This window comes from Carassius gibelio, chromosome A17 (genome assembly GCF_023724105.1).
Source record: "Carassius gibelio isolate Cgi1373 ecotype wild population from Czech Republic chromosome A17, carGib1.2-hapl.c, whole genome shotgun sequence".
Lineage (NCBI taxonomy): Eukaryota > Metazoa > Chordata > Actinopteri > Cypriniformes > Cyprinidae > Carassius > Carassius gibelio.
Window position 1 is genome coordinate 11,642,117 of NC_068387.1, and position 13,189 is coordinate 11,655,305.

A 13,189-nucleotide genomic window follows, 5' to 3' on the forward strand; every position below is an offset into this window, starting at 1 on the left:
CACGTAGTAGCTGCAGATTTGTCAGCTGCACATCCATGATGCGAATCTCCCAATCCACCACATCCCAAAGCTGCTCTATCAGACTGAGATCATGTGACTGTGTGGAGGACATTTGAGTAAAGTGAACTCAATTGTCATGTTCAAGAAACCAGTCTGAGATGATTTGAGCTTTGTGGCATGGTGCATTATCCTGCTGGAAGTAGCCATCATGTAATCATAAAGAGATGGACATGGTCAAGTGATCATTTAAGCGATGCCCAATTGGTACTAACTAAAGGGGCCCAAAGTGTGCCAAGAAAATATCCCCCACACCATTACACCACCTCCAGGATGGATCCATGCTTTCATGTTCTTTATGTCAAATTCTGACCCTACCATCTGAATGCCGCAGCAGAAATTGAGACTCACCAGACCAGGCAACATTTTTTCCAATCTTCTATTGTCCAGTTTTGGTGAGCCTGTGCGAATTGTACTAACCCTGTACATACCTTGGTTGTAAGGAGTGGTTATTTGAGTTACTGTTGTCTTTCCATCATAGCTAACCAGCCTACCATTCTCCTCCGACCTCTGACATCAACAAGGTATTTTTGTCCACACAGCTCCTGCTCACTGGATATTTTCTCTTTTTCGGACCAATCTCTTTAAACCCTAGAGATGGTTGTTTTTAGTGCAATTTTATTAATAAAAATGTGGTACTTAATTTCAGACGAACAGTGAGTCCATGCACACACTCTGTCTTTCTAAAGAGTTGTTGGCTTCAAAACAGTTGAAGATCATATCTATTAGAAGAACTCCATTTATATGTTACTATATTTAGGGATTGGTGCAGTACTGTTTTCTTCACTCTGATGTGAAATCCAAATGTGCTTCCAGTCCAGAACTTTTATTTATTTGTTTGCTTAGTTAGTTAGTTATTATTACAATGATTAGCAATGTATTGTATGCTCATGACCGAAGAAGGCGTGTCTCATTAATATTAATCACTCGTGGGCTGGACACTTCAGGAGGCTTCAGTACGAACGTCAGAATTCATTAATATTCATGAGTGAAGCTCTGCCGTACTAGGATTCACAGCATGTGTGTGCATTGGGTGTCACTCTAAAAAGAGGTGAGGCTTTACACTTCCTCCTACATTATTCATAAGTGCCTGGAGTGACAGGCAGAGCCCTGGCCGGCTTTTTAATACCCTAAGTGACCGCGTGAGTGGAGTATCAAGAGCACGAAGATAGAAAGGCTTTTGGAACCCAACTCACAGGGAACTCTGGCATAAGGTGAGTGAGCATATTCTCAGACTGTGTGTGAAGATTGATTTTGTTGTAAATTGACTATATGGATTGTATTTGGATTATCTGTCATGAATGGGTTATCTTCTCTGGTCTTTGTGTGTTGTGTATTGGGGCTGGGAGAGGGGGTGAACCTTGCTCGGTCAATATTTGGCTGAGGGTCTCTCTGTGATTGGCTCTCTCCATTGTGTGATCTCTCTGGGGGGGCTGTTGGGATGCTTTCAAGGGTGTGTCAGCAGTTCAGAGATGAACAAAGACTGACTGAAGCGGATGTCTTGCATACTGGATCTGTCACCTTTATCTCTGCTTTAAGATATCTAGGTTTGTGGATAGGACTTTTATCTGCTGGAACTGAGTGGATTTTTGGGAACTGAGGCCCTGTTGGTTGTTTTAACCTGTTATGATGCTTTGCATGCTGTCAGCTGGAAGTAGCTTTTGGTGACCTGCTTTCATCTTCATAGGGTTGTACCGGGTTGCTGAGTTGGCAAAATGGCTCTGGAAAAAAAAGTATTTGCTTTCAGCCTTATTTACTTAGTTTGAAAGCTTAATTATAGTGTTTTCTTTGCATATTATAGTACAGCTTAGCAGTTAAATCTGTCTAGATGTCTGGACAATGTATTAAAATACTGTATATCAATGTCTTTGCTTTAAATAGCAGCAAATCAAACCTGGTTGAATTTATTTTACAGACAGAAGTGTGAAATTGAGGGCAACTCACTTCATACAGGTTGAATGTAAATATTGTAAAAATGGCTCAGAAAGGTAAAATGAGTTGTGAGAAAATCTCTTTCATCATTTAGTGTTTGTGTAGCTGTGTAACAGTTTATGCACTAATGTGGTTTAATTCGCTTCCAATAAAGGGCCTGGCAAATGTAAAAAAAAAAATAATTTTGGTTGATGCCACATGATTTTATATTTTGTTTTTAATGCAGTGACATTCTTACAGTTTAAGTGTGACCAAACACACACACACTTTACATTTTTCCTGTTGACCGTAAGTGAAACTAAATCTCATCTCAACTAGAGTTGCAAAAAGGTGGAAGATTTACAGTAAATATTCAATAATTTTTTTTTTACTTTCCAGGATTTTTGGGAACATTCCAGGGATTTTTGGAAAGTTTTCACCCCTTTGCAACCCTAATTCCTCAGTGCATTTATTGAATGTTTATATGATATGATGAAACATTTTTCATCAGAATATTAGCAGTTGCATTTCAAAAACATTAAAAGTTTTGTAAATTCTGTAATTTTCTGTTAGAAGATAGTAGTGATTTATGAATTTAGTTTTGTGTTGGCTGTTAAAAGTTTGTGTTGATTTGTTAATGGGGAATTTGTTTACTCCGTCATTAATTGTTATGGTAGAAAAGTCTTACTTTAAAGTGAAATATTAAAAGTTCAATCTTTGGGATTTGTGTTGTTTAATTTAATGGGGCAGCTGTGGCCTAATGGTTAGAGCCAGACTAGTTAGCAGAAGGTCGCAGGTTCGAATCTCGGTGCTGGCAGGAGTTGTGGGTGGGAGGGAGTGAATGAACAGCGCTCTCTTCCACCCTCAATACCCACGGCTGAAGTGCCCTTGAGCAAGTAACTGAACCCTGGGGCCTGGATCTATGGCTGTCCACTGCTCCAGGTGTGTGTTCACTTCTCACTGCTGTGTGTGTGCACTTGGATGGGTTAAATGCAGAACACCAATTCCGAGTATGGGTCACCATACTTAGCAAATGTCATGACTTTCACTTTAAATATTAAAAAATAATGGTTTGTAAAATAATTTAATTAATAAGATGCAAATAGTTTCTTTTATCTTTATTTAGAATCATACAGGTGCATATCTTTGAATGGAATTCGTTTTTTCTCCCATCATTCAATTATCAAGTAAATTGTCAAAATGTATCAATGTAAAAAATATCTGATTTAATATTTTACATTAAAAGCATCTTCCCAATGTCCTGCTACTTTTTGTGTGCATTCTTTAAACTAGCACATGATTCCTTAAGTCATTTTTTTTCCTCCTTCCAACAATTGATGATTGCTAGATAGCCCAGATTCTTCCATGGAAGTGTGCTTGTTGTGTTTAACGAATGGACTTGGACTACAGCGTGCATTTCTGAGGCCAAAGTGAAGCCTTGTTAGTTTGCTCAAACTGTTTTCCCTTTTAAGGGCCATTAAAAAGATTGAACTACTCCTTCAGAATAACAACTTAGTATAAAAGGCTGTTTTTTTGTGTGTGGGGGGCAGCATAGTTCCTGTTTATTGCTCAGACAGCATTAGAGGCTTTTAACTTCACATCATGAGGCTTTATCCTAATCGATATTGATAAGGTAGTTGCCTACTGTCTCTTTAGTTAGCATATGGTTCATCATTAACTCGAATGGTTTGTGCAATCCAGCAAGACTGTGCTTGTTGCTCCACATCTGTAGCTTTGCTTCAGGAGGACAAGCCAAGATTTCTGATGGCTGAACAGAGGAGAATTTCATTCAATGACGTGTCTCTGCTGCTCTCTTCCACGTTCTCCAGTGGAGCTCTTAATACAACCATGGATGTGAGCAGCTCTCTGAAGATGAGCTCTCTGACCACCCAGAGTCTCTTCAGCTATGTGGAGGAGGAAAACCTTTCGGCCATCAAAGCTCATCTGGACAAGTACAGAGAGGTGGACACCAGAAGTGAAGTGAGTGTGCAGCCACCCTTGAATGTCACTTTCGACTTTTTTTTTTTAAGCTCAAAGCATTATTCTGTGGTGCATTTAGCTTTGAGTTATTCACACTGCACATTGTTTTTTTTTTTAAACATCTGATCATTAGAATTGGCTGTGTGTCATTTTTCAAGTGATTTGTTTGTTAAGGTGTAGCACTTTTTGTATCTAAAGTTGTTTCACCAAGGTGCTAAACTCACTCATGTTAGACAGATGTAAAACATTGGAGACATTACTGTGCTCCACGCAAGATATGTCCAAAAAGCTCACTTATTTGCTCATTCATCACACATTATGTAGTAAATGAATCAAATTAATTAAATTCAATATGAATGAATGACAATGAGTTAATTCAAACTTAAGTAGACACTATAGACTTTGTGTGCCTGAATGATTTTTTTTGGGGGTGGGGGTGGGGTGGGGGGGGGGGGGGGGGTTGGGGGGTTAATAGTTTGTAATGTAATACTTATTCTGACCTATACTTATTACAAAATATACAAGAAAAAGTGATCATTACTAATTTTAGTATGTTTTAAATGATTAAAAACGCCTTGTTAACAAATGGGTACATGAACTATTGATATTAAAATTATATTTTTATGGGTGTCTTTTGTAAATCAGGGGGAAAAAAATGTATGATAGTAAAAATAAAAATAAAAGCTCAGCAAAAAAAATAAACAAATAAACAAACAAGGCACATTCTATTGTAAAAACTTTTTTTTTTTTTTTTTTTTTTTTTTTTTTTACAAACTTCAAAAACTAACAAATTTTAATCTGTAAACATTTATTGTTTAGATTTCTTTGACCCATATATAAAAACCTTTTGGTCAAAAAATATATTGTGATTATATATTAATATGACTATTAAAATTGTTAATATTATTATTATTATTAATAATAATAATAATAATAATAATAAAACATGGTTAAAATATGCTGATTATTATTATTATTTAATTAAAAATGAACAAATCAAGAAATATATTACTGTTGAAATATAATTACTGTAAAATAAAGATTTTTTTATCTTTATTTTAAAAACTGTAGAACTAGAACTATAAAGTTTCAATTGTACATTTGAGGTGAAAATTGTCTTTTTCTATGTGGAAGAATTCCTGGTTATATGTTATGGACACCTGTGAATGAAGGTTGCCAATCGTTTATGAATAAGTGTAAGCAATTGAATTTAGTTTATTTTTTTTATTTTATTTTTTTTAGATAGAAGATTTGATGTTTGAACACAATGCAGAAAGTTTGAGCAGTAAAATCAGTTGTCACACCACTGCCATGCTGTCTGTGCTGTTTATGCATTATGGTCAAACTGTGAAAACAGTGTATTTACTGTAAATATGTTTCTTGTTCATTTGTACACACTGAGGAATGAGTCTTTTGTAACTTACAGCATGCTACACATGCCGATCATAAACATTAGATTGAAGCTTACTCTGAATATTTCTTTTAAATGTGCTTCCCCATCACTGATATATACTAAGTCATTGTCTTCTGCTGTAGAGCGGCCAGACGGCTCTGATGTTGGCCTCAGAGCAGGGCAGCCTAGAGATCGTGCAGGAGCTCATCCGAAGGGGAGCTAACGTCAACTTGGATGATATTGTAAGTACTTCTCGAGACATCCTAGGCTGAAAGGCAAAACATAAACCAGCAATATTTTTTGGAATAGGATGGTAGGATTTTGCCAAGCAGTGGTATTTATTATGTCTGTAGTCCGGGTTGGTATCCCTGTCTGCTTTGCTAGACTGTAGTTCTTCAGCCAGATGATTTCATAGCTGTGGGTGGGGTGTAGAATCAAAATAATTGGTACCCTGTACTGTCTTTTTGTAAATGAATAGATTTAGAGCTTTTCACACCAGCAGATACATAATATAGTGCCTTCCTGGTGACAGTTGAAGAGCCTTCACTATGACCACCTGGTACGACCAGCTGGTATGATCTTCTAAACACAAGATCTTTAGCTCTTCCTGGGATGATGATGATGATGATGATGATGATTCCCATGTCATTAAACAAGCGTTTTTTCCACTCGTCTCAGGATTGCTGGACAGCTCTGATTTCAGCTGCTAAAGAGGGACGCACTGAAGTGGTGAAAGAACTCCTGGAGAACAATGCCAACGTGGAGCATCGCGACATGGTAAGACACTGACATGAGCTGCCATACAGCAGGTAGTGACGCTTAAATCAGCAGTTGTTCTTGAATTCATCATTGTAGAAATGGCTGGAAAGTTCTTTTTTACCACCTTGATAATTGTTTTAGGTTTTTAATATTTAGTTTTGCAGTATGTTTGTGAGTCAATATCAAGACAATGAATCAATGAAACTTACAAAAAAAAAAAAAAAAAAAAATTGTGACTTTTTAAATTAATTTAAAAGGCAAATTAATTTGATCATATATTATATATTATTATATAATTGCATATATATATATATATATATATATATATATATATATATATATATATACACACACCGTATATTATATTTTACATAATATATTTGTGAAGTTCAGTTGACACATTTGATATATCCAAATTCATTTGTGTATCACTATATTAACATTTATTTATTATATAATTTGTAAATATGTAGTATTTTTTTTATGATAATTCACATTTAATGTTAAATTCAAAGCCTTAGTCTTGAAACTATGCATCCTCAACTGTCCCATCTTGAGTCATTTAATTCCTACCCTACTGGAACATGTGATACATCATACTCTGTTTTTAAGACCAGCAGTTCTGTCTAGTTCCTGGATATATGGTGTCATGCTGTAGTCATATATACTCTTATGATGGCTGTGATTTTTGAGTATCATAGGCTCATTTAAATATTGAAAATAGAATGTCTGTAAGTGTTTATGTTGCTCATAAATGCCGTCTGGGTAGAAGCTAAAGCTTATAATAACAAATAAGGAAGAAGAGAGCCAGCTGGTAGTTTGAGTCACTCCCTGACTCAGGGAAAATGTGTTTTCCACATAGTCCTATGACCGTGAGATTACGCTCAAGGACCTTCACTTAGGAATATAATGACCTCTGTATATTTGTGTGCAGGGGGGCTGGAGCGCGCTCATGTGGGCCGCTTATAAGGGTTGTGTGGAGGTGGCACGTCTACTGCTGGAGAAGGGAGCAAACCCGAACATCACCGGACAGGTCTGGAGAGCCTTTTCCTGTTCTATGTACAAGTGTTTATTGTACATTAAATACACTCATACACTGGGTGTCAATGTGACCCTTTATGACATTTCATCTCAAGACAAGTGTTTTTCTGCGGTGTGTAATTGATTTGTGTCTGTCCCAGTAGTACAGTGTTTACCCCATCATATGGGCAGCAGGAAGAGGCCATGCAGAGATCGTCCAGCTGCTGCTTCAGCATGGAGCCAAAGTCAATTGCTCTGACAAGGTGCCTTATCATTCCCATCGCAACCAGTGCTGAGCTTTCACTAGATTCATAAACACTGATAGTGAAGTAAAAAGCCTGAGTCAACCATTTCCACATGACACCAATAAATAATATATATTACTGTTAAAAAAGTCAGCTAGATTTTTTTTCTTCCCAGTAAAGACACATCATATTATTATATTTTTTTTTTTTGTGCCTCCCAAGATTTATGTTTGAAATTAATGTGGTACTTTTGGACTTTCTATTCATCAAAGAATCCTGTAGATAAGACGTTTCCACAAAACCATTGAGAGCAGTACATTAAACTGTTTTCAACATGGATAATATGAAAAAATGTTTCTTGAGCATTAAATCAGCATATTAATATGATTTCTGAAGGATCTGGTGACACAGAAGACTTGAGTAATAATGGTGAAAATTCAGCTTTGTCATCATAAGAAAAAAAATAACATTTTATATTTTGATCTAATAAATGCAGCCTTGGTGAACATTTATTTAAAAGACTTATTTCAAAAACATAAAAAAAAAATCTTACCGACTGCAAACTTCTGAACAGTAGGGTAAACAATTGGAAAAAGAGAGTAGATATGAATTGCAAACCTTACTAAAATCACTGTAACACATGGCATGTAAAGCATTATTAATTGCATAAAGACACAGCTTGCTTTTATAGGTTCTTATAATTTGAATGAACAGGCATAATGCCAAGCAATGTATTGCATTTGCTTATGCTCTGGCTGTTTATGGTTACTAAGCAAGGTCAAACAATGAGAAAGCTAAGCAATCAAAGATCAGGATTCTTTGACCGGTTGCACTATAAGTGCTTAACTAAGAATGTACTGGATAACATAAGATAACTACATGTTTAGGGGTAGGTTCAGGGCTTGTACCTAGTTATTACCTGGTTTACAAGTACAGTAGTATGTACATGCGGAACAGGACTGTAAAATAAAGTGCTACCCTATGAACCAATAAGCACTAAATTCATAATTAATAACATTAATAGATATTTTAGTCATTTCACTGCAGTTGTGCCTGTCGTTGTCAGTATGGCACCACTCCCCTGATCTGGGCAGGCAGGAAGGGCCATCACGACTGTGTGATGCATCTGCTGGAAAACGGCGCCAATGTGGACCAGGAGGGAGCGGTACGCATGTTGTCTTGAACTACTGTACTTATTAGATTTTGAGTTTTTAAAGGCTTAAATGTGCTGATATAATAAAGTCATTAAAATGCAACACTAAAAAGACAGTATGTTATAGAATAACGTCCTGATATGATCCGTCTCGTGTAGAACTCGATGACTGCGCTCATAGTGGCCGTGCGAGGTGGTTTCACTGAGGTGGTGAAGGAGCTGCTTCAGAGAAACCCTAACATGAATATGACTGATAAAGACGGCAACACTGCGCTGATGATCGCCGCTATAGAGGGCTACACTGAGATTGTCCAGGACCTGCTGGACGCGGGAACCTATGTCAACATCCCTGACCGGGTCGGGCTTCTCACACTGCTCGTTTAATCTCACTTGTTAGTATTTAAGCAATCTTGAAATTCCCATTTATCTTGTGCGTGTTTGGTCTCAGAGTGGTGATACTGTGCTTATCGGAGCCGTCAGAGGAGGTCATGTGGAGATCGTCCGAGCTTTGCTCAATAAATATGCTGATATCGATGTCAAAGGCCAGGTAACTGCATCTCCTCCACCACACCACCAGCTCAATCTCCAATATCAGCTCACTGTCCCGAATGCTAATCTATACAGACCAGCCTCTGTGTTTTGATGCCCTTTTCACCTCATATTAGAAGCATATTATTAATCCCCTTGTGATTAAGGAAGTAGATGTCACTCTGACCCTGTGTTGTTTAATTTTTTATTATAGGACGGTAAGACTGCCCTGTACTGGGCTGTGGAGAAAAGTAACACAACTATGGTTCGAGACATTCTGCAGTGCAGCCCTGACACTGAAGCCTACACTAAGGTAAAGACCTAGTATATGGGGTAATAATTTTTAAGAGTAGTGAAAGACTGTTTATGTACATGTTCTTTGTGTGAATGTATCAGGATGGAGAGACGCCCCTCATTAAAGCCACCAAGATGAGAAACATGGAAATTGTGGAGCTTCTTTTAGACAAAGGGGCCAAAGTGTCAGCAGTGGACAAGGTAAAGTCTGGAGTTAACTACGTTTACATGCACATCATTTTCATTAACTTTTCTGCATTATTTTCACAATACATTTTTAATATGGATGTCCCGATCAGGTGCCCAATCTGATACAAGTGACTAAATATTGACTATCTATTGATACAAAATCCTGATCTGATAAGTTATTAAAATCAATAAATGTAAACAGGGTTGTACAGAGAGTAAATGTAATAAATGTATGTGTAGGTGTATACATATATAAGATACACTCTCTCTGTGCATACTGTATATCTGTATACTGTATAAATACATTGGTAGAATATGGGACTACTGATGTAAACCTCTTGTATTTTACATATTCAATAAGCAGAATAATCGCAACATATAGGTTAAAAAGTGGAGATACGGTTAAAAAGCATGAAGCCTGTGGCACATGACAGCCGACCTAAAATAAGAATCAAATGCTTGATTGGCTTGGGACATCCCTTTTTAAAAATGCATTTTATTCCTGTGATGGCAAAGCTAATTTCTGGCAGCCATAACTCCAGTCTTCAGTGTCACATGATCCCTTAAAAGTCATTCTAATATGTTGATCTGGTGCTTTCGAAACATTTCTTATTATTATCAGTGTTGAAGACAGTTGTGCTGCTTTATATTTTTGTGGAAACTGTGATACATTTTTTCAGGATTCTTATATGAATAGAAAGTTCAAAAGAACAACATTTGTTTGAAGTATAAATCTTTTGTAACATTTACAAAAGTCTCTTTTGATCAGCTTCAAGCATTCTTACTTGATAAAAGTATGAAAAAATATATATGTATTAATGTCCCTAAACCTTTGAATGGTAGTGTGTGTATGAATTTACACACAGCCATTCACTATTGAGAATATCTGTATTTGAATATTCTCTAAAAATATAATGTCATCTTCTCAGAAAGGTGATACAGCTCTGCATATTGCCATTCGAGGGAGAAGCCGTAAACTCGCCGAGCTGCTCTTGAGGAACCCTAAAGATGGCCGTCTGCTCTACCGGCCCAACAAAGAGGGAGAGACGCCCTACAACATCGACTGCACTCACCAGAAGAGCATCCTCACCCAGATATTTGGAGCCAGTGAGTATTTCTTCAAACAGACCTTGCTTGCACTGTAACATGTCTGTCTCAACACTTCTGATGTGTTCCTCCCCAGAGCACCTGTCTCCTTCTGAGTGTGACGGGGACATGCTGGGTTATGACCTGTACAGCAGCGCTCTGGCGGACATCCTGAGTGAGCCCACCATGCAGCCGCCCATCTGTGTGGGGCTTTACGCCCAGTGGGGCAGCGGCAAGTCCTTCCTGCTCAAGAAACTGGAGGGTATGAGCCAGAAAAGACTAGACTTATTGGATCTTTCCCATGTGAATAAGATCTGATTGTGTTGCCACTGTTTCAGATGAGATGAAGACGTTCGCCGGGCAGCAGGTGGAGCCGTTGTTCCAGTTCTCGTGGTTGGTGGTGGTTTTGACTCTGCTGCTGTGTGGATCTATGGCTTTGGTCCTCGGCTTTGCTGTTGACCCAAAGCTTGCCATCGCTGTGGCCCTCAGCCTGCTCACCCTACTCTACATCTTCTTTGGTGAGAAATCAAATATACTGTCATGCCTCTGATTACAGGCCAAGTGTTAAAAAAGGTGTATAGTTCCCTTGGAACCAAAGCGGACAAAAGGCACTGAGCTGTACACATACAGTATATTTGTCCACCAGAGTGCAGCATTGTACTTCAGAATCACATTACGAGTGAAATTGACTGCTCTACGTTTAGCTTGTTTTCTTGGATCAGTTCATATCAGAATGTGACCTTGAGACATTTCGGTCTCCTGTGCTTTTTTTTTTTTTGGGGGTTGTGCAGTGTTGGTGTACTTTGGTGGGAGAAAAGCAGGGCAGGGTTGGAGTTGGGCCTGGGTCCTCAGCACCAGACTGGCCCGCCACATCGGCTACTTGGAGCTTCTTCTCAAACTCATGTTCGTCAATCCCCCCGAGCTTCCAGAGCAGACCACCAAAGCCCTGCCTGTCAGGTAGAGCTCTCAGAATACTGCAGCCATGACAAGACACATCCAATTACTTTACACTGGTATTTGTTCTTTTGCAAAGCTGAAAAATCAAGATAAAAATGTAAACGGATGTAAATTTATGTTGTAAATATTCACTTCACGACGTTAGATTACCTGCACATTCAGCCGCAACACGCACATGTGTGATGCTCTTTTCCAGTCAGTCTTTGTTTGTTCTCCATCTGTCCAGGTTTCTGTTCACAGACTATAACCGTCTGTCGAGTGTGGGAGGGGAGACGTCCATGGCTGAAATGATAGCCACGCTGTCCGATGCCTGTGAGAGAGAGTTCGGCTTCTTGGCCACCAGACTTTTTAGGGTCTTCAAGAAAGATGAAACTCAAGGTGTGTTTTTAGAATATACAACATTAACCTTCAAGAACCAGTGTTCTTATTGCATTATTTATGAACTTTCATTGTATTTATTAATATTTTTAATGGCCTTTTATTTTTATATTTTCAGCTTAATTGAATTTTTGGTTATGTGTTTTTGTTTTTTTATTAATTTTAGTTTTTAATATTTGTATTTTCTTTTTATTTCAATTTGAGTTTTAGTTTATTATTTTAGTACTTTGATTTTCAACTCAAGCAACATTTGTAATCTTCTCTGTTTTAGTTATTTATTAATTTTTATCAGTTTTTCATCATAACCCCCTTAACTGTGATTAAAATAACCTTTTAAATAAATGTATTTTTCATAGATAATTATTTCTCACCCATAGTGAAATCCCATTTGGACAAAAACTGTGCACTACGTACATAGCTCTATATCAAACATCAGAAATTGTCAATAATTATTGAATTAATACTAAACGGCATTTATATAACATTTAACAGTAGTATTATTCATTAATAATATCATTACAGGTATATATCAGGTGTTTTACTGTGGCTTCAAATCTGGCTCATCCAGTGACATTTTAGACTGTTTGGTTAATATTTAGAGAATGTATGTATTCATTTAGCTGACGCTTTTATCCAAAGCGACTTACAATTGCTATATATGTCAGAGGTCGTACGCCTCTGGAGCAACTAGGGGTTAAGTGTCTTGCTCAGGGACACATTGATGTCTCACAGTGGATTCGAACCTGGGTCTCTCACACCAATGGCATGTGTATTATCCACTGCGCCAGCCTGTTTAACTTCAGCCTGTATATTTATTTATTATTTCTTTTGTGACATCTTTTTTATAGGAAAGAAGTGGAAGAAGACATGTTGCGTCCCCTCCTTTGTGCTCTTTGTGTTGACGTCGGGCTGTCTGATCACTGGCTTGACCCTGCTGGCCATCTTCAAGGCGGACGCAGAGAACCTGACGGTGAACGCGGTTCTGGTCTCCATGGCCAGTGTGGTGGCTCTGGCCGTGCTGCTGAACTGTCGGACCTGGTGGCAGGTGGCAGACTCTGTGCTGCACTCTCAGAGGAGGAGGCTCCTTAACGCTGCCAACAGCATGCACAAGCTCAAGAGTGAGGGATTCATGAAGGTGAGCCATTGATGCTAATATAATATGTAATGTGCTTATTTATAGTCATCACTATTTCATTTATGTTTTGTTTCAAAAGTCACCTTTATTTATATAGCGCTTTA

General features: G+C 37.9%; 1 protein-coding gene across 3 annotated transcripts in view; it reads left to right on the plus strand.

Annotated features, from left to right (window-relative positions):
* Positions 1-639: 639 nt before the first annotated feature.
* LOC127933324 (kinase D-interacting substrate of 220 kDa B) overlaps positions 640-13,189 on the plus strand; it is a 42,482-nt gene continuing 29,932 nt past the window's right edge. The window contains exons 1-17 of one of the 3 annotated variants that reach the window (XM_052530238.1): positions 640-1,271; positions 3,798-3,948; positions 5,485-5,583; positions 6,020-6,118; positions 7,035-7,133; positions 7,285-7,383; positions 8,432-8,530; positions 8,678-8,875; positions 8,967-9,065; positions 9,261-9,359; positions 9,443-9,541; positions 10,459-10,636; positions 10,713-10,877; positions 10,954-11,133; positions 11,407-11,572; positions 11,799-11,950; positions 12,799-13,085. In XM_052530238.1, the coding sequence (XP_052386198.1) occupies positions 3,817-3,948; positions 5,485-5,583; positions 6,020-6,118; positions 7,035-7,133; positions 7,285-7,383; positions 8,432-8,530; positions 8,678-8,875; positions 8,967-9,065; positions 9,261-9,359; positions 9,443-9,541; positions 10,459-10,636; positions 10,713-10,877; positions 10,954-11,133; positions 11,407-11,572; positions 11,799-11,950; positions 12,799-13,085 (2,250 nt within the window). In that variant the 5' untranslated portion in view covers positions 640-1,271; positions 3,798-3,816. Of the gene's footprint in view, positions 1,272-3,695; positions 3,949-5,484; positions 5,584-6,019; positions 6,119-7,034; positions 7,134-7,284; positions 7,384-8,431; positions 8,531-8,677; positions 8,876-8,966; positions 9,066-9,260; positions 9,360-9,442; positions 9,542-10,458; positions 10,637-10,712; positions 10,878-10,953; positions 11,134-11,406; positions 11,573-11,798; positions 11,951-12,798; positions 13,086-13,189 lie in introns of those variants that run through there. The other 2 variants (XM_052530235.1, XM_052530236.1) reach the window with 2 other exon arrangements.